At 37.0% G+C, this 20767-nt stretch overlaps 1 protein-coding gene across 1 annotated transcript; it reads left to right on the forward strand.

The window, feature by feature from the left end:
* Positions 1–14846: 14846 nt before the first annotated feature.
* On the forward strand, positions 14847–16808 carry LOC149024424 (uncharacterized). The gene is made up of 2 exons (XM_089142940.1): positions 14847–14908; positions 15473–16808. Exon 2 carries the CDS (start codon positions 15498–15500, stop codon positions 16608–16610), a length of 1113 nt encoding a protein of 370 aa, XP_088999066.1. The 5' UTR covers positions 14847–14908; positions 15473–15497; the 3' UTR covers positions 16611–16808.
* The last annotated feature ends 3959 nt before the right edge of the window (positions 16809–20767 follow it).

A 20767-nucleotide genomic window follows, 5' to 3' on the forward strand; every position in this document is an offset into this window, starting at 1 on the left:
AGCATATGGAACTCCTTTGTCAATCTCTGATGGAATTCCCTTGGTTGATGGGACTGAATTTAGACATACAGTGGGAGCTTTGCAATATTTGGCCAATACCCGTGCCGATATTGCTTTTGTTGTAAGTCATGTGGCTCAATTTATGCACAAACCCACTGAATTGCATTAGGGGGCTGTGAAGAGGATTCTTCGCTATCTTTGTGGAACCTCATCTATGGGTTTATTTTTTTCTTGTCGGTCTTCTATGAGCTGGGTACTCTGATGCCGACTGGGCGGGATGTCCTGATGACCGTCAATCCACAACTGGTTATTGTGTTTTTCTTGGCAATCATTTGATCTCTTGGGGATCACGAAAGCAACGATCCATTTTTCATTCCTCTACCGAGGCAGAATATTGTGCAATTACTTGTGTTGCTGCTGAACTTTTATGGCTTCGGTCTTTGTTAGGAGAAATTGGTGCCTTTCTTCCTACGATTCCTATTATTGGTGTGATAAAAATTGGCATGACATAGATGACAACTAACCCTATCTTTCACGCTTGTACTAAGCACGTGGAGATAAATTTTCATTTTGTTCGCGATCTTGTGCTACAAAGCAGTTTTCTGTTTGCTATGTTTCCATTGCTAATCAGCTTGCCGATCTTCTCACTAAAGGTCTTCCGCGCACTCATTTTTTACTTATGCGTGACAAGCTCACGATCATTGACTCGTCTTGCTTGAGGGGGCGTGATAAGGAATCTATACTTGTATCTACACTTGTGCCTACACTAGCAATAGTTTAGTATTTTGTATAAATACCCTCTATACTTCATTCAAGTGTTAACAGAAATGCATTATTCTACACTTATCTATCTCTCTCTCTCTCTCTCTCTCTCTCTCTCTCTCCTCTCTTTGGTAAAGTCTATCAACTCTTTCATAGATTGGAAAAACATTCTATGTCCAAAACCCAGCTGAATAGAGAAAATAAGCCCATAATCCTATTGAATAATGCTCATGTCATTGGTTGCATCAGTGTGCCTATAGTGTGGTTCTATTGGTCTTTGCTTAGAAGTGTGAGAGCAGAAACATAACTGGTCACTTTGGATAATGTGCAAATGGATTCTCAGCACATGCTTCCACCTCTTTACTTTTATTCCCCCTTATTGTGTGTGCGTGTATGTTGGGGGAGTGGTTTCTGTTTTGTTGCTGGGAGTAGCTTATGATTCTGGTTGCTCCCCCCACCCAAGAAAAATAATAAAAATAGAAGGTGACTACATTGTTAATTTCTTAGATATGATTATTTGTTGTGCAGAAGCTTGGTTCCTTTCTTCCTTTAAGTATGTTTTTGACTTCATCAAATCTGACATGTTATCACCTTCTTTCTTCTGTGTCATTACAGAAATGTAAGATAATATGGGAGGAATGTCTAGGGTGCCAAGGCCCTCCTTGAATCCTCAAAGCAGTCCTTTCAAGAATTGCATTCTATGGAGCTGGTGCAGGGCTCATCCAAGGTGGACTAGGTGCATGTGGAGAGAAAATCCTAGGTTTGAGCTCTAGAAATGTACAAGCCACATTTACATATATTCAACCTTAGCAGGCTTAATTACTGAATTTCTGGATTGTTCAAACATCTGATAAATGTCCGAATTTCATTCTTGTTGATTACATGACTTCGATTTAGATGTTTTGTAATGTTGTGATTGAAACTAATAGAGCAGCAGTTCTTTTTGTATGTGCCATTGCCTATCTCATGCGATATTTTCACTTCATTACTATATGCAACCTTGAGAAGTTCTGAATCAGCTAAAAGCACATTAAAACCGATGGCAAGAAGTGAATATTATTTTGCAGAAAAAATTGCTGAAAATTTGCTTTCGGATCTTATGTGAGATGACAACTCAAGTACTTTCACAACGTTTGGAGCACTAGTCTTGTTTGATTTGCTTACTCCTTTTCCATTCATTTTCAAGACATTTGTTCTCATAGTTCTTTGATATCTCAGTCAATGGGGATGCACATATATAGTCTAGGTAAATCAGAAACACATTTTTCTTACTATTTCATGAATTATTTTCTCCACTGCTACTACATTATATGCTTCTCTTGTTTCCAGGGAGTACTTGTTTAGGAAAGTTTGAAAGTGCTGTAGAAGACTGTTTTCTGTTGAATCTCTAGAGCGAAACGATACATGCATATAATGAGCTCTCTTTGTGGTTCTCTTTCCATACTTAAATGTGCGAAAGTAGTTCCCTATTATGGGGTTGTAGATTTTGACATGAGTTCTGAGCAGGAAATTTTAAATGATTTTCAAAGAAGCTTAATATATTTATAAATTAACTATGGTTTCTTAATGAAGTAGTAATTTCATAAAATTGTATTTTAATATTTCATTGGTTTAAGAAGAGTTTGGTGAGGAAACAATCATTATATATACCGAAAATATCATTAGGAAGTATTGATAGTAGCAGTGCGAGTTGGGGGATCTTCTACCCACCCACATGGATAAAGAATTGTGCACCTATCACACTATTTTACTCCACATTTTGGAGAGTGATCCATTTCTGAGCACTGACAGGGTGGACTACAGGTTGGTCCACTTCTTAAATACGCCGTAGAAAGGTGTGAGGATAGCACAATCTCGGACTCTCATTTTTTCTCATTTGCATAAAAAGATAATAGCAATGGAAATAAAAACACCATGTGGTTGTCTCACATCTGTGCTTATTGGTACTTGTAGGAGATCTATGTTGGGTTTAGTGATGAAAATCACTTTATCTTTGTTTGAGTTCAAATTTGAATTTGGGGGGTCCCACTTAGTGTTAAACATGGGTTAGGTGTTTGGTATCATTAAGAGGGTCTTGGGAGAGGTAAATGGGGTGAGAAAAAGAGAGTTTCTAGGGAGTTCTAAAGTGGGTTTTGAGCAAAAACAGGATTTCTTCTTCTTCTTCTTGTTCTTGTGGTTTTGCAAGAAAATGGTTTCTTCTCTCTTGTGTTCTTCTCCATTGCAACTCCATTGAAGCTTGAGCTTGGATTGAAGGGTCTTCTTCTAGAGCCTGAGGTAGAAGGGTTTTTTCAAGGAGGTTTGAGAGGTAGTGTGACTGGTTGAGGTAACATTGTATTATTTTCAAATCTTGTACTATTTTGAAGATTAAAATAGTGAAATCCCTCCCCGTGGAAGTAGCTAATCTCGAATATTTCAAATTAGTGAACCACGTAAAATTCTTGTGTGTTGTTTGCATTTCTCTTTCATTCTTGTAGTGATTTGTTATTTATTTGCTTTGTGATTGTCTTTCAACTTATTTGCACAAGATCCTTGGTTTATTTTGTTCATTTGGGTGATTTGTTTAATTACCCGATTCCTAGGATTGGGTCTTGTCTTCTACAATTGGTATCAGAATATAGGTTTTGTGCATCTATTTTGGAGACAATGAGTACTCATACATTTAGGGTGGAACCATTTGATGGAAAAACAAAATTTGAGCTATGGAAAATGAAAATGAAAGATTTATTAATTCAAAATGGTTGTCACAAAGCATTGTTGGGAAAAGATAAGAAACTAGAAGGAATGAAAGATAATGATTGAGAATAAATGGATCTCAAGGCCATGTCTACTATTCGGTTGAGCTTATCCAATGAGGTTTTGTTTAATATTGCACATAAAAAATCAGCGATAGATTTGTGGTCAAAGTTGGAAAGCATCTACCAAACAAAGTCTCTCACAAATAGAATTTTCTTTGAAGAGAAAATTATTTTCTTTAAGAATGAAGGATGGTTCAAATATTTTTAATCATTTGAATGAGTTCAACAATATACTTTGTCAATTGGAAAGTATTGAAGAAAACATAAAGGATGAAGACAAGGCGGTGATTTTACTTTGCAATACCAAAATCTTATGATCATTTAGTAACGACCCTAAGTTGTAGTAAAGGGGATTCTCTTGACTTTGATTCGATTTGTAGTACATTACTTGCTGAGGAACTCCGAAAAAAGGCTTCTTTGGGAAGTTCTATGGAGGTGGATTCAGAAGCTAATATGACAAGGGGTAGAAACAAGGAACTTCATGATTTTTCAAAGGGTTCTTCAAGAAGCAAGTCAAGACATCTTTCTAAATTTAAAGGGCATGATGGCAAGTATAGTTGTTGGTTTTGTGAAGAGAGTGGACATTTTAAAAAAAAAATCCCAAAAGAAAGAAAAAGGGTTCTAATTCGAGAAATGAAAAAGGTAAAGAGATTGTTAGTGAATATTCTAAAGAGGCAAATCAAGTTGTGGCTACCACATCTAGTGTTATCGAAGATGAAGTGTTGATAGTGGGTTGCAATTCAGAATTTCATCAAAATTGGATTCTTGACATCGATGCTACACATCATATGTGCCCACACAAATCTTGGTTTAACACATATGAGCCATGTGAAGGAGGATTGGTGAATATGGGGAATAACTCCACTAGTAGAACACTTGGCATTGGATCAATACACTTGAAGATGTTTGATGGTATTGTTTGCACGGACATGTTCCGGACATGACAAAAGGTTTGATTTCTTTACCTACTTTGGAGAAAGAAGTTTGTAAATTTTTCGGAGGAGATGGAGTCTTCAAAGTTTCAAGAGGCGCTCTTGTTATCATGAAGGGAATCCGGATTGGTCTCTTGTACAAGTTATTGGGTAGTTCCATGATTGATGATGTTGCAAATGTGGTGGTTGACAAATGAGACGTTCCTCTTAGGTTGTGGTATCAAAGACTTTGGCATATGAGTGAGAAAAGTATGAAAATTTTGATGGAAAATAAACTTATCCCAAATCTGATTTTTAGAAAAAGAATTTTGTGAGCATTGTGCCTATGAGAAACATCATAGAAGGGCTTTTAAAGCTGGTATGCACACAAGTAAGGGGATTGTTGATTATATCATTTGAATGTTTGGGGTCCATCACCAGATATGTCTTATGGTGGTGCTCAATACTTTGTTACTTTCATTGATGATTTGTTAAGGAAAGTATGGGTGACAATTCTCAAGTCAAAGAGTGATGTGTTAGTGGCATTCAAGAACTTGAAGGTTGAGGTGGAGAAAACAACCGGTATGAGCATCAAAATTTTAAAGACGAATAATGGAATGGAATATACAAATAATGAATTTTGCAAGGAGGTTGGAATTGTATGGCATCATACGGTTGTGCATACTCAACAACAAAATGGAGTGGCGGAGCGCATAAATAGAATATTGATGGAGAAGGTTCGGCCTATGCTTAGCAATACAAACTTGGAGAAAGAATTGTAGGCTGAAGCAGTGTTGACGGCATGCTATCTTGTGAATAGGTCTCTTTCAATGACTTTTGGTGGAAAGACTCCAAATGAGGCATAGCATGAAACTCCTTGTGATTATTTAGATTTGAAAATTTTTGGATGTGATGCTTATGCTTTGATTCCAAGTTGTCAAATGAGCAAACTTGATCCAAAATCCAAGAAGTGCATATTTGTAGGATATGGTAAGAATGTGAAAGGGTATCTATTATGGGATCCAAGTATCCATAAGATCATTATAAGTCGTGATATACATTTTGATGAATTCTCTATGTTGATTAAGGGGGTGGAAAAGAAATATGATGAAGAAAAATCAATTGTTGAGGATACCCATGAATTTCACATGCAACCTACAAGTTTTCAAATGAGGATGCTCATGATGAAGATGTTATGGATCTTGATAATCAAGATGTACAAGGAGAAATTCAAGAAGAAACATTAGTTGGCATTGAAGAAGAGATTGTGGTACCTTTGGTAGGAAGGCCTACAAGACAAACTCATTTTCTGAAAAGGTATAAGGATTGTCTTGATCCAAATACTCTTAGAGCTTTGGTGGCTTTAAATGAAGAACCAAGTACATTTCTTGAAGTCATCAATAGGGATGATGCAAAGCATTGGAATGATGCAATGAATTAAGAGTTTCAAGTACTTCAAAAAAATAAAACATGGGATTTGGTGGAATTGTCAAAGGGAAGATAAGCCATTGGTTGTAAATGGGTGTACAAACTCAAGAAATGGGTGGATGGCAAGGTGGAAAGGTATAGGACAATATTTATTGCCTAAGGCTTTGCATAAAGGGAAGGTATAGATTTCTTTGAAGTATTTGCCCCGGTTGTGAAGTTGGTGACTATTAGGTTGGTGCTTGGACTTGTTGCTATGCATGACTTGGAGCTTAAACAAATGGATGTGATCTTCTTGAAGAAGTGTACATGAGGCAACCGGAAGGATTTGTTGAGAAAGGCAAAGGGAAGCTCGTGTGCAAGTTGAAGAAGTCCTTATATGGACTTAAACAAGTTTCAAGACAATGGTACAAAACTTTTGACTCCTTCATTTTAAATATTGGTTACAAAAGAAGTGAATATGACTATTGTATACATTAAGTTCTTGAGCAAATTGCACTGACACTCCACTTTATGTTTGAAAAGCACATAGGTCCTATTCTGTTAGAATGGTTAGTTATATTATTGCAAAGACTATTATACCATTCTTTATTAAATTTATTTTCTAAAAAATCTTATTCTTATTTATAAAAATATAAAATAAAAAATTCATAGACATGTAAAATGGCTAGAATACCATTACATATATTTAAAGTATTTAAAATGATTCACTCAACCCCTACGCGGGTGAAGGGATTCTCTCCCTTCACCCATCTTCTTCCCATCCCACACTGAAAATACTCACCATCATTGAAAATTCTCTTGCCGGCGACGACCAGATCCCCTCCCGGCCGGCGACCACAACCCGCCCTTATTTCTCTTACCGTTCAAAACCCTAGATTACCATACGACCCAACAGTGAAATCACCGCAATCCAGAACCTAACAATGAAATCACCGCAATCCAAAACCTAACAAGGAAATCACCGCAATCTTTGGATTTTCAGTTTAGGGATTCATTTTTCTCTTCTATTTAACATATTATATTTGTTTTTCATTTTGAATCCCTTCTTGGTTTTACGGAGGCAAAAATCCTCTTGATCTCCGCAACAGCACCAAAACCAAAACAAGATCGTGTATGTAAATCCCAAATCAAACTCAAGACCTGCGGAAATCGTTTGAAAAACCAGGAAAAAACTACTAAAAAAACTGCACTTCTCTTAATGCCTACAAATAAATCCCTTCTTAGTTTTAATGTTCCTGACTAAAGAAAGTGTTTCGATTGATCAGGATTACAATTTAGGTTTCGTTTGTTTGTCATCCGGTTAGGGTTTTTAGTGATATAGGTTCGATCTTAATCAAGTTTGTGTTTTCTCATTACAGATGCAGATTGGTAATTTGAAGCGAGTGGGTGGTTGTCGAAATCGCAAGTGCCACCAACTACAAGGATGCTGGACACAAAGCATACGACGATGGGGTTTTCGCGTCACAGAAATGGGGCTCTGACATGGTGCCATATCAGGTGGAGTGGATCGAAGGAGAAGGAGAATCCAATGTTGGAGAGTGAGTAGAGAAGGTGTTGGGAGTCGAACGAGCGGAGTGCGTGAACTGGGAATTTTGGATGCGAAGCCAAACGCAAGAGGAAGGGTTGAAAGAGAAAGCAGAGGTGAGGGAACGATTGCGATGGTGAAGGGCGTAAATGATGAAGCAGGGTTTGAGATGAGAAGAGATGCAGTGGGAGGTGGAGACGGAGCTTCTCCATTCCTTGGAGACGCAAGAAGCTGCTACCAGATCCAGCAGTGTCAAGCGTGTGAGAACCATGGCCTCCAACACATCTCCATGGATTGGAAATGATAATGATGCTGATTCTTTTTCTTCTTGTTCTTGTGTCGTGGCAACTGCTTCTTCATCTTCTTTTCTTTCCTTGTGATTATGGCCTACATGACCTAACACCAACAAGCAGAGAGAGAGGTAGAAGATGGGTGAAGGGATTCTCCCTTCACCCACATAAGGGTTGGATGAATCATTATGTTTAAAATACAAGGATATTTTGGTCATTTTACAAGTTTTTAAAAATATTTTATTTTTTGGTAAGGGTATTTTTGAAATTAAAGAAAAATAAACAATGGGTTAACAGTTTCATTAACAGAATGGACTTGTATGTTTAATGAATTGGGATGTCAGTGCTTTAAGGTCTCTATTTTGGGGTGTCAGTGCAATTTGCTCTAAGCTCTTTGATGATGGTTCATGTGTGATTTTAACTTTATATGTGGATAACATGCTCTTGGTGTCCAAGGATAAACTAAAATTGAAGAGCTCAAAGGATATTTGACCAAAATGTTTGAAATGAAAGATCTTGGTCAAGCCAAACACATTCTTGGAGTTGAGATTTAAATAGATAGAATGAATGAGACTTTATCACTTTCACAAAAGTCATTTGTGAAGAAAATTATTGAGAAGTTTGATAAGTGTAAAGAAAAGGCGGTTTCAACTCCATTGAGATCACATTTCAAATTATCTTTCAATGATAGCCCAAATACAAAAGATGAAAAGAACAAGATGTCAAGATGCCCTTATGCAAGTCTAGTTGGAAGCTTAATGTTTCTAATGGTGTGCATTAGGCTGGATATTGCTCATGCGGTTGGTGTGTTTAGTATGTTTATGGCAAATCCCGGAAAGAAGCATTGGGAGGCGGCAAAATGGGTGCTTCGATATTTGAGAGGCACAAGTAACTACTCTATCACATTTAGCAAAGGTGGAGAGCAAATTCAAGGCTATGTGGATGCTAGTTATTGTAATGATTGTGATAAGGGGCGATCTACAATGGGATATGTTTTCAAGTATGCAAATGGTCTAATAAGTTGGATGTCTAAGCTTCAAGCGACGGTAGCATTATCAACTATTGAAGCGGAATACATGGCGGCAATCGAAGCTTGTAAGGAAGCGGTGTGGCTTCAAGGTTTGATGGGTGAGATTGGCATTGAGTCAAAAGGTATGCATTTGTTTTGTGATAATATGAGTGCAATTTACTTGGCCAAGAACCCGATACATCACAAGAGGACAAATCATATATTTGTACAATATCATTACGTTCGAGAAGTCATTGAAGACGGAAGAATCCAATTGTTAAAAGTTGGAGAGAATGTGACAGATATGCTTACCAAGGTTGCCCAAGGAGAGAAATTGAATTGGTGTCTATCTTCTCTTGGTTTCAAGAAACATGATTTGACAAGTTAGTGATTTCCATCAAGGTGGAGATTGTTGGGTTTAGTGATGAAAATCACTTTATCTTTGTTTGAGTTTAAATTTGAATTTGGTGGGTCCCACTTAGTGTTAAACATGAGTTAGATGTTTGGTATCATTAAGAGGGACTAACATCCTTTGCGGCGCTCTAAGTAGTGGCCATCCAGCGGCCGCTACCCATTGAGCGCCACGTGGACATAACTAAATCCTAACCATTAATTTTTAGAAAAAAATGTTTTCACTTGTAAACCAATAAAATAGGCCGGTTCACCGGACCAACCCCCACCATGACGCACAAAAAAATCAAAAGAAACTCAAAATGCCTCTCGTCTATACCCTCTCTTTCTCGTCGTCGTCGTCGCCTGAGTTGCTTCTCTTTTACCACGTTCGTTGCTTCCCACTAATCCATTTCCTTCCTCCTTACCTGATTCTGCTCTCTTATGGTCCACATACTCTTGTAAAAGTTCCGATTGCCTTAACCGCTTCAATCTGGTTTTGAAATGAAAACTGAATCATCCAAATATTTAACGTTGAAATCTGACTTGAGAAGAGAAAGGGAAGAAACAGAGATGCATGATTTGGGTGCCATTCTTCTTGATTTTGAACACATAGCTGGGAATACTCAAGAATCATCCAAATATTTAACAATTTCTTTCCCCTTTTTGGGACCTGAATTTTGAGGAAGGAATCGATCAATTACCCGGTTGCCGCTGTTCATGTTAGATTCCATTTGAAAATCCGAACCTCTAAAACATTTAACCCATTTTTTCATGGCGGGCTTAAATTTATATGTTGAAGAAACGCACAAGGTTCTCAGAACCGAAGAGAGAAGGCAACCTGAAGTAGGGTGTTGTTTCTTTGTTTCCTTGTTTGGAATGTTGTATTATCCTCTTCGACCGCTTCAAAATTAATAGCTTTCTTTGTTTGTTAAATTGAAAATGGAGAATCTTAATGTGTAAACAAAGATGTGGGGAGTAGGAGAGCCCTTTCACAATCAATCTTTTGAATCTTCCGTGTAACATCTCTTGTTCGAGGCTGAGTCAAGTTCAAGATTTTTTTTTCCTCCCAAGGAAAACAAGATAGGCAAGTTCATCTCTGAGGTCTTCATCAGCCGGTGATCACAATGGCGGCGACGTCCTGGGAAGAGAATCGATTAGGTTTTTCTTTTGAATCGTGGTTGGGGTTAGTCTAGTGAACCGTCCTATTTTTATCGGTTTACAAGTGAAAACGTTTTTCTAAAATTGATGGTTAGGATTTAGTTATGACCACGTGGCGCTCATTGGGTAGTGGCCGCTGGATGGCCACTACTTAGAGCGCCGCAGAGGATGTTAATCCCATTAAGAGAGCCTTAAGAGAGGTAAATGGGGTGAGAAAAAGAGAGTTTCTAGGGAGTTCTAAAGTGGGTTTTGTGCAAAAACAGGATTTAGCTTTTGGCTTCTTCTTCTTGTGGTTTTGCAAGAAAAGAGTTTCTTCTCTCTTGTGTTCTTCTCCATTGCAACTCCATTGAAACTTGAGTTTGGATTGAAGGGTTTTCTTCTAGAGCTTGAGGTGGAAGGGTTTTTTCAAAGAGGTTTGAGAGGTGGTGTGACCGGTTGAGGTAACATTGTATTATTCTCAAATCTTTTACTATTTTGAAGATTAAAATAGTGAAATCCCTCCCCGTTGATGTAGCTAATTCAAATATTTTGGATTAGTGAACCACTTAAAATTCTTGTGTGTTGTTTGCATTTCTCTTTCATTCTTGTAGTAGTTTGTTATTTATTTGTTTTGTGATTGCCTTTCAACTTATTTGCACAAGATCCTTAAATTATTTTGTTCATTTGGATGATTTGTTTAATTACCCGGTTCCTTTGATTGGGTATTGTCTTCTTCATTGTATAAGCATGATTTAGTTCATGCAATGGAAATGGATATTGTCAACATGAAAGCTGATCGATATGGTATGGATTTGATATTTAACACATTTTCTCTTAGTATTTTTATGTTTCTCAATGGAGGTTCTGGACTTTATTACCTTTTGCCAACACCATGCAATCGATAGTATCAATTTGTTATTGCTATCGGTGAAATATAGATCTGATACATATATTTGATCCCTTCCATCTACAAATGTGCTTGTTATTTTGTCAGATATTTTGGGGGTTTAAGAAATGTTCAAACAATGCAATTTTTTAATCGTTCCCAGGTCTATTAATTTAGTGGTAGATCCAATGTCAAGGCTGGTCTTCTTACTGAGCTCCTGTCTAAGTGGCCATTGTCCAATCCATCTTGTGCAATTACATAATACAAATGCCATTACGTGTATGAACTCTTCTTTGCAATGAATCTTTGTTTCAATAAAAGGAAGAAAAAAAAATATCAAAAACCATGCGAACCCTTCATATGGCTTGACAACCATTTTATAGATTAATCTTGGCTTACCATTAAAAGGTGATAGGTGCGATCAAGTGGTTGGGGTGTTAAAATTCTCACCACCAGGCACATAGCTTGGTGAGCGGTCTCAAAGAAAGTGATTGATTTGTTATGATAATCACATGTGAACCCTTTATTGCTTCAGGTCAGTTTTGAAGTTCCTTTCCCACTCCAATTTTGAATGTGTGGTGATCAGTCTACCATTCTGAGTATAACAAACCTGTAGGTATCATTCATCAAGGGGAATGCATTAATATTAATTGGTGGTCAATTTTTTTTTCTTTTTAATTTCTATTAAATGTGTGATGAAGAGGCGTAAGAATACTGTTGTTCTCAATCTTCAAAGGTAGATGATTTAAATTAGAATCTATAATGAGAAAGATACCAACGTGGTATTGTAAGAATATTGTTGTTCTCTATCTTCAAAGGTAGATGGTCTGAATTAGAATCTATTATGGGAAAGATACCAACATAATATTGTGCTTATCTTTTGTTTATTATCATCGTATTACATTACACGAGGATTCTATGAACTAGATATCTTGACAATGATTTAGGGTCTGGTTGGTTACATGAGTCTGGAGATTTCAAATCTATGGAGTCATAATTTATAAAATTAAATGTTTGGTTGTGGGATGAAATTTGTGGACTCATCCTAAAAAACTATTTGATCGGCGTGATTTTGGAATGTGCAATGTATAGCTTTTTGAAATTTCGGTTTCACCGTTATCCATAAATCTCGTTCCGTTTTAGTGAAAATGTGAATCTCTGTTTCTGAATCGGAGTTTTCACCCGGGTATATTCTCGTTCGATTGAAATCTCGTTCAGTCCACGCCCATAATTTTACCAAAAAAGAAGAAGAAGACATTGATTTAATAATCGATGTCGGCATTGATATATCTTGAGTAATATTGCCAGCGATACCCATACCGATCTAAAACAATTCAGCTCAGCTAAGGGTGTAAGTTTGACCTTAATAGCTAGAATTTACCAGTTTGATACATGAAATTTAGTCAAAACTAGGGTGTCCATATGCCAAGTGGAGGTAGTTTTCTTGTTTGACAAAAAAAAAAAACCTTAAACCCATACCCTGCCATGCTCTGCTAGGGTCCTCTTAAGCCTGGAAAGCCTTGAATCTTAATCCAATGAAAATGGAACAACAAGGATGAGTTGTGGCTCCATCGTGATTTGATCTCATGATCTCGTATTTATGTGCATTTGATAACTTAACCCTTTAGAGAGACCAGAATGGTTTCAGGCTTTCAGCTGCCATGGTCTTAGTAACACCCATGGTCAACCAAGGAGAAGGTACACATGAAAATACTCGTTAATTTATTTATTATTTTTTTTTGGTAAAGTTATATTTTTGAAATAGGCAATTTTTTTTTTTTAATTTTTATATATTTTTTTATTTTTGTGTTGATAGAAACAACCAGATATTGCAGAGTACATTTACATAAGTCATGGGGCTGTATAATTTCCCATGTATCCACAATTGGTTTGCCTATTGTCGTCTGGGCTAAGTTACACAACCAATTTTTCATACTTCGGATTTGAAAGAATTTAATTTGGACTTGATTTATTGCCTTTGATAATGTAAAGAGATCCTCTGTCAACTCCATTGGCCATGGAATTCGAGCTTTAGGAATGAGTTGTGGAAGTTTATCTACTGTGGACCAGATCTTTGTGATAAGACAACCGATCGAGTTAGCCAAGATGACGCCTTTAATAATACCCCGAAGAACCAGTTGTGAGCTGTTTGGTGAGCTGAACCTTCCAACGACACAATGGTGTAAATTTCCACGTGCAACAATGGCCCGTCCGGACCACTCCCCGTTCGATATGTCATCCTGCGCTCGGGGTTTCTTCGCAGTTCGGTCAAGTACGTGAGATTAGACTTATCCAGGTGGCTATTACCCAACGGCCTAAGGCCAAGTTCTTTGATCCATTTATTTACAAACCTTGAAACATGATTAGGTTGTGGGGCACTTCGATTGGCGAGAACAGCATTACGAGTGATCCATATACCATAACAATTAATAATAAAGACGGAAAAAAACCAAGTTAAAATAGAACTTTTCGACATATTATGGGAAAACATATAGTTACAGGAAATCCCGCAATCAGCAATAGGGAGATTCTCCAACCGGAGACCTAAAGGTCCCGATGCCCAAACTCGTCACATCTATTGGCAAACTGCAAGGAGATGCCAAATTGATTCGCCATGACTATCACATAATACACATAAATGATCAACCAAATTGATTTGCCATGGCAATTTTTTTTTATATATTGTGAATTGATGTATTACATAATATATTATATATATTCCACTAGGCAAAATAGAACACACAACCTCTTCACTAAGAATAAGGGTGTCAATTGCGTATCGAAACTGTTTTACCGTACCGAACTGCGCCATCTAAAAGCGTAACATTCTACACCATTCAAAATTCGGTACGATACGTAATGAAACCGAATTTCTTGGGTACAGTTTCGGTTTCAAGTACTCATACCATCGGTATGCACCGAAATCGTACCGAATTGATACAGTACCAAATTAAGGGATATAAATGTAATTCTACAATTAAAATACTTTACTTTTACCCTATCCATAATTCCCTATTTCAGTTTTTCGTTTCATCATTCACTCCTCTTTTAGATTTATTTATTTTGTCTCTATTAATATCAGATTCTATTGATTGTCCACAATTTCAGTAGGATCTTAATGAACTAATAACAAAAGTGACATGGGTTTGTTCATACCAAAAGTGTACCTCACTAGATACCGTGTTTAAACCTTTTTCCTATACCCATATAATATCGAAACCATACCGAACCGCTTTTACAAATACCGAAATTGTACTATATCGTGTAAATTCAATACCGTATGGTTCGGTTTTTTGGTATTCAAAGTTGGTACCGTACTGGATTACAAAAATCGTACCGATTGACACCTTTAACTGAGAAGGGTTAGTTTTATCAACTAAAACAATCCTACGATGGTTAAAAATTTTTTTAAAATAAATAAATAAATAAAAAATTAATTCATTTTATTCATAACTATCAACGTAAAGAAGCTTCGATTCATGGGAATCTGGAGGTGGTGCGTGGTGACCAAGGCTTCTCTTTCCGGCTGTTGGACACTGAGAAAGAACCAATAGTGTGGGCCATATAGGTTGGCCCAAACGAAGCAGACTTGTGGGCCATAGTGCAAACTCGACGTAAAAGAAGCCTTGGTCACCAAGGAAAGAAATTAATGGAGTTGCAAACGTTGTCTATATAAACTGCTTACCTGTGATAGAAGGATGGACACACTGACACACCTGCAACTGTGCAATCGATTGGGATTTGAACTGCCTCTGAGGCCCCAATAATAAAGGTTTGTATTCCTTTTGTTTCCTAATTTCTGGTTTTTCATGATCTGTTGTTTTGGAATCGAATTTCATCTGGGTTTAGCTTTCTGTGGTTCATAAACCCATCATATCAGGTTCATAGATCTATGGTTGAGCTAGTATAGCAGCTTCTCTTTACCATTTCTGAAGTTTGAAAGGATTGATAGTAACCACTGGTTTCTGTTCCAACTACCTCCCCACATTACATATATTTAATAAGAACTATTGGCAAATTGAATGTGCAAATCACTTATTAATGAAGATTAATTCAATAGTTTATTGATAATATTGAGGGCAATAACCTAGTGCATTCTCTAATCCTTAGGCTTTTGGTGTTGATCAATGGAGATGTAATGGCACAATAGATGCTGTATTTGTGGTAAACTTTGCATTTCACATGTCTTTATGATCGATCTATTTGGATATTTATTGTATAGTCACCATAACAATAATAGTGTAGGTTAATTTCTAAACTATTTTTCCTCTTAGGGTTCTAGTTTTGGGTGAAATGGGCTCTGGTTTTTGATTTACATCAATTGTGTTTCTTTCAGGGTATCCAGTATCTAAGCAAACAAAATGGCTGACATACCTAATTTAGTTCAGGTAGACAAAAAGGTGGAAAAAGAAGAAACCCATGTCGAACAGAAAAGGAATGTCAATGCACCAGGGGAACAGAAAGTAGTGGAACTTGAAATGAAAGCTAAATCTGTGAAGAAAGGGAAGCTAAAACATCAGGAAGACAAGGCTGAGAAGGATGTCAAACATGGAGATGGAAAGCATGAAGTAGGAAGGAAGGATAAGGAGAAGAAAAGAGTTGGTGACAAGGAAAAGCCAAAAGAAGCAGAGAAAGAGAAGGAAGTAGAAACTCCAAATGAGAAAGATAGGAAAGATGACATAGCTGGAGTGTCCAAGGATAAAGAAGCCAAAAAGAAAGAGGTGAAAATTGACGAGGATAAAGAAGAGAAGGATGGCAAGAAAGACAAGGTAAATGTGAAGAAGAAAGACGACAAAGATGAGAAATTGAAGAAAACAGAGGAGAAAAAGAAGGAGAAAGAAGAGAAAGATAAGGAGAAGGAGAAGAAGAAGAAAGACAAAGAAGAAAAGAAGAAAGAGAAAGAGGAAAAGACTGTTAAAGATAAAGATGAGAAGAAGAAGGAAAAGAAAGAGAAAAATAAAGGAGAGAGAAAGGAAAAAGATGGTGAGGAGGAGATAAAAGTGAAAGAGAAGAAGACTATTGAAGATAAGGAAAAAGAAGAAAACAAGGGCAAAGAGAAGGAAGAGAAAGATGGAATATACAATGGTAAGGAAAGTGTGGAAACAGAAAACAATCTCAAAGATGAAATCAATGATGAGAAGAACAGTGTTATGTTCAGTTTAAGGGAGATTGAAGTAGAAGGAGATGATTCAAACGAGCATGAAGAGGAAGTAGAAAAGCCAAAAGTAGACAAATGTAAAAAGGAAGACAATGGTATACAAAAGGTTAAGGAGGAGAAGAAAAGTAAGTATGGAAAAGGAAAAAACTATAATGTTGACAAGCTGAAGAAGAAGTTAGAGAAGATGAATCCAAAGATAGAAGCCCTCCTACAGGAAAAGGCAGACATCTTGCGGTTGATTAGTGAAGCTGAGGCAGAGAAAGATGGCATTGCTGAAAAGCCCAATGACACATTGGTGGGTGGCAATGCTGCATAGAACCCAGAGATACTCTTCTTCATTTGCTTCCTTTTTCTCCCTTCCTCTTTCCTGCATATGTAAAGGCATTGTGTGTGAAATTCTGTAAAAATTGAATATATGCTTATGTTATACTTGTTACTGAAACTAAATGGAAATGTTTTGTACTTATGCTTCCATTCCAATTAGCTGAGCACTTTTCTTGACTACTTAAATTTTAGTGCTTTATTGAAGAGTTCAGTTACTTTGATGGTTGGTTTTTAACTACACTGTGAATAGCTTTTTAGTCATTGCTGAGTTTTAAGTTTTGTATTATGTCTTCATTGTACATTTGGGGTTGCAACCTAAAAGCTTACAGTCTTTTCTGCACTTATTACTTGATTGTGATGAGCGTGCTTATGAAGACATTTTCATTCCTCAACTTAGATTGCATCAAACTTATAACCATTTGGGTGTCCTAGTGTTCCATTGGATTAGACCAAGAAACAAATTTTCAATCTAATCTGACCTAAATCAGGAAAACAGGGATCATAAATTACAACTATTGGTAAATTTTGTCAGTAAAATTTTCAGTATTGGGTCACAAGGAGCCTATAGCAAGTTAGTTTTGAAAATCATACTAAAATTTTAGCAACAAAATAGGACTTAGATTACAAATGTAACTGCTTCCCAAATTACAAACACTAGAATATGCTAACAATGAAATTGAAGCATAGAAGAAACATTGATTTCATTTTAAAAGCTGACTTCTTCTTCCCATAATCCTATATGGAAACAGATCCCAACTGCAGTATGGAAGGTTATATGGAGTAGCCCTGCTCTGCCCAAATTTAAACAGTTTTTATGAAGGGATTGTGCATCCAGATTAGCTACTTCAGAGGCACTTCAGAGAAGCATTCAGGTGGATCCGGTGTGTGCGGGATGTGGTCTGGAAATTGAAGATATTAGCCACACAGTGTCCTTTTGCCCAAGCAGCATGGTTCTTAAGCCCACTGAACTACAAACCTCCTGTCGTGGAGAGCCCACAATTCCATATATGGCTGCAGCATCTTTTCTCTGCCCATCCAAGATCCTAAAGGGAGAAGAGGACCTTTCTTACCCTGTGCATTTTCATCTCTTGGTATCTATGGAAGGCCAGGAACGATCTAATTTTCAATAGAAGATTCTGGTCACCTGTGCAAGTGGTAGAAATAGCTAGCTAAGCTGGGTATGAGTTCTTACAGTTGAAGAATTTAGTGGGGATACCACAGCAAGCTCACAGGGGAGAGTAGGTTGGAGGAACATGAGCCTCCTCCATGAGGTGTCATAAAAGTTTAACTGTGATGCTGCATTTTCAGATAAAAAGGAAAGAGGCTGGTTGGGCTCCCATATAGAAATCACCTGGAAGTAACTTTTGCTGTATCTCATCCACAACAGTTCAAATCACCACTTTTGGGGGAAGCATTAGTTTTGAGAACTGCCATGCTTTATGCTATTCAAGAGGGCATAGAGTAAACAATTTTTGAATCAGATTGTCTTGAACTCATTACTTATGTTCTCTCTCCCAAAAGACCTCCACCAGCATTTATCTCACCAGTTGTAAAAGACATCCAAAAGCTATGGTCTTACTCATGTTACTAAGGACTGTAATGGTGCAGTAGATCTTCTAAACCAGAAGGCCTAGTCTATGGTTGAAACAACTGAATGACATGTATCCTCACCTTGGCTCAGAGACACTTGCCCTATATTGTCTATCTACTTTCCACGAAAAAATAGGGTAATTTTCATTTAGACCCCTGAGATTTGATTCAAGCAATTTTCAATCTAAATAAAATGACATTTTGTGTTTGCCTTCCATGTGATATCAAAAAAATCAATTAGGGACACACTGTCATTTTTATGACCGCCTAAATCAATATCAAACGTGAAATGCCAAAGCCTCACAAAGCTAGGCACTCGTTTAGGGTCAAGGAATTTATTACCAAAGATAGTCTCATTATGCATGGACCAGATAGAGTTAACAAGTAACTACAATAACTAAGAATGGTCATCTTAGGGTAGGTTTGTCTAAGCGAGATGACAACAGTAAATAGTTGAACAAGCTAAGCATGGAAGAGTGAGTGAGGAACTCAGTCCTCAAGCCAAGTGGATCTGCAACCCAAAGACGCATAGACCATTCACACGTAATGAAAATATGCCAGAAGTTAAAGTTTGTTTGAGAGAGAACTCGGTTGAGAGAGTGTTCTCCACATCCAAATTGTGAGTGGAAGATGTATGTATATTTTTTAAACATTTGAATTTGGATTACAACTTGAATACAATTAGAACTCACTTGTTGATAGTTTAACCATAACTCAAACTCTTCTTGTTTGGTTGGAGATAAGATCAGTTGAAGATAGAGTTGGTTACGATGGATTTGAATTTGAATTTGGAGACTTTTACTTTACACTCTCATGCAAGCTAATTGGTCAGGGACAGATTGTGAGCTTGAATTTTAACAAGTTGAATCTCGGAGTTGATAAGCCTTTGGTGAGAATGCTTGCGACTTGGTCTCTTGTGGGAACAAACTGGATTATCAGGTTTTTGTTGGCCATTTTTTCGCAAACAAAATGGTAGTCAATATTTATGTGTGAGGTTCGTGCATAGAAGATCTGATGAGCAAGGTAAAAGACTCTGATATTATTGTAGTAAAGAGTTGGTGCGGAAGTAACCACCCCAAGTTCATGCAATAGCTAACGTAACCAGCTTAACTCAACAATAGCATTAGCAACCCCTGTGTACTTGAACTCCATAGAGGAGTGGACCACAATGGATTGTTGACCATGGGTATGATCACTCTGATAATATTTTGGAACCTATATTGCTTTCTATCCAGAAGGGATTTTTTTTTGGTCAAGAACTAGAAACTTCATTAGATAAAAGAGTTCAAGTCAAGAAACATGGATGACATCAAAGAGGTATCTACCATAGACAAAGGTGGAGCCGTCCATCTGATCTAAAAAGGGGAAAATGATGAGCTCCCTTCTCTAGGAAATCAGCAAAAGCGATGTTCGACCTATTAACAAAATGAAAAAAATTCAAAACCAAAATCTGCAGAAATCCTTAAAACATAAAAATTAAGTTGTTGCACATCTAATCTAGAGAGGATGTAACACCTTGAAGGGCTAGAATTGTAGGTAAACAATCCGAACTAACTTGAAGATTATTTGCACTCAACGATCTATCTATAAGTACTCCATCCCTATAAGCAAGTAGCTCAAAAAATGAAGCTAAATCTCCCCTACCATCCTTGCATTATGTTGAAATAAATTTGCCAAGATGATCCCACAGAATACAACCATAGCCTCCCTTTCTAAGATTGTGTATCCCATGAGCCATTTGTGAAGACTTGGAAGTAGTCCACATCCTCCAAAGGTGTGGTGGCCACAAAAGAAGGATTCCCTAAAAGAAAATAAGCTCCATTGGCAAGATTGTAAATCTTTGCACTAAGAAATGAGAAATATGTCATTATGAGATGCACCGAAGTCTCAACACCATAGAAAATGGTTGAATCCCTAGTATTCCATATACTGCATAAAGAACACTCCAAATTTGATTCACCCTATTTACATCTCCATAACCTTTGAGTTTAGTATTGATAAAGTCCAGCCAATCATGAAAATGTTCCCCTCTAAATTCACTCGTGTTCAACCACAAATGTGATAATTCCCAATATTGTTTAGCATGAGGACAGAATAATAAAGCATAACTAACACATTCAATACCACATCCACAAAGATCTAAAGCTATATTTCTAGAAAAAAAGAAAGAGATTTTCCTACTGCAATAGGCTCATGTTAAATTCATAGCTTAGGCCTTGTATCTAACATAAGGCCTTGTATCTAACATGACCTCAAATAGAACTTATTGGAGGGCAATAATCCATGTAGCCGACCCCATTTAGTTGAAACAAGGTTTCTTCTTGTTGTTGTTTAATAGCCTCATGTGAAATTTCCAAAGAAAACATTTGAATTTGGGAGGGTGGAGGTATGCCAAATAAGTTTACAATATGCAGATATTGATGAAGATGAAGCAATGTTACTATAAACGTCTGTCATCATAAGGCATTGGTGATAAGAAGATTTAACAGAAAATTGACCTGATTTGTTCCTAAACCAAAATCGATTGGTGAAAATAATGAATGAATTAAAGGAATATCC

The sequence above is a fragment of the Hakea prostrata genome, chromosome 2 (assembly GCF_041222555.1).
Source record: "Hakea prostrata isolate BN-2017 chromosome 2, UWA_Hpros_2, whole genome shotgun sequence".
NCBI lineage: Eukaryota > Viridiplantae > Streptophyta > Magnoliopsida > Proteales > Proteaceae > Hakea > Hakea prostrata.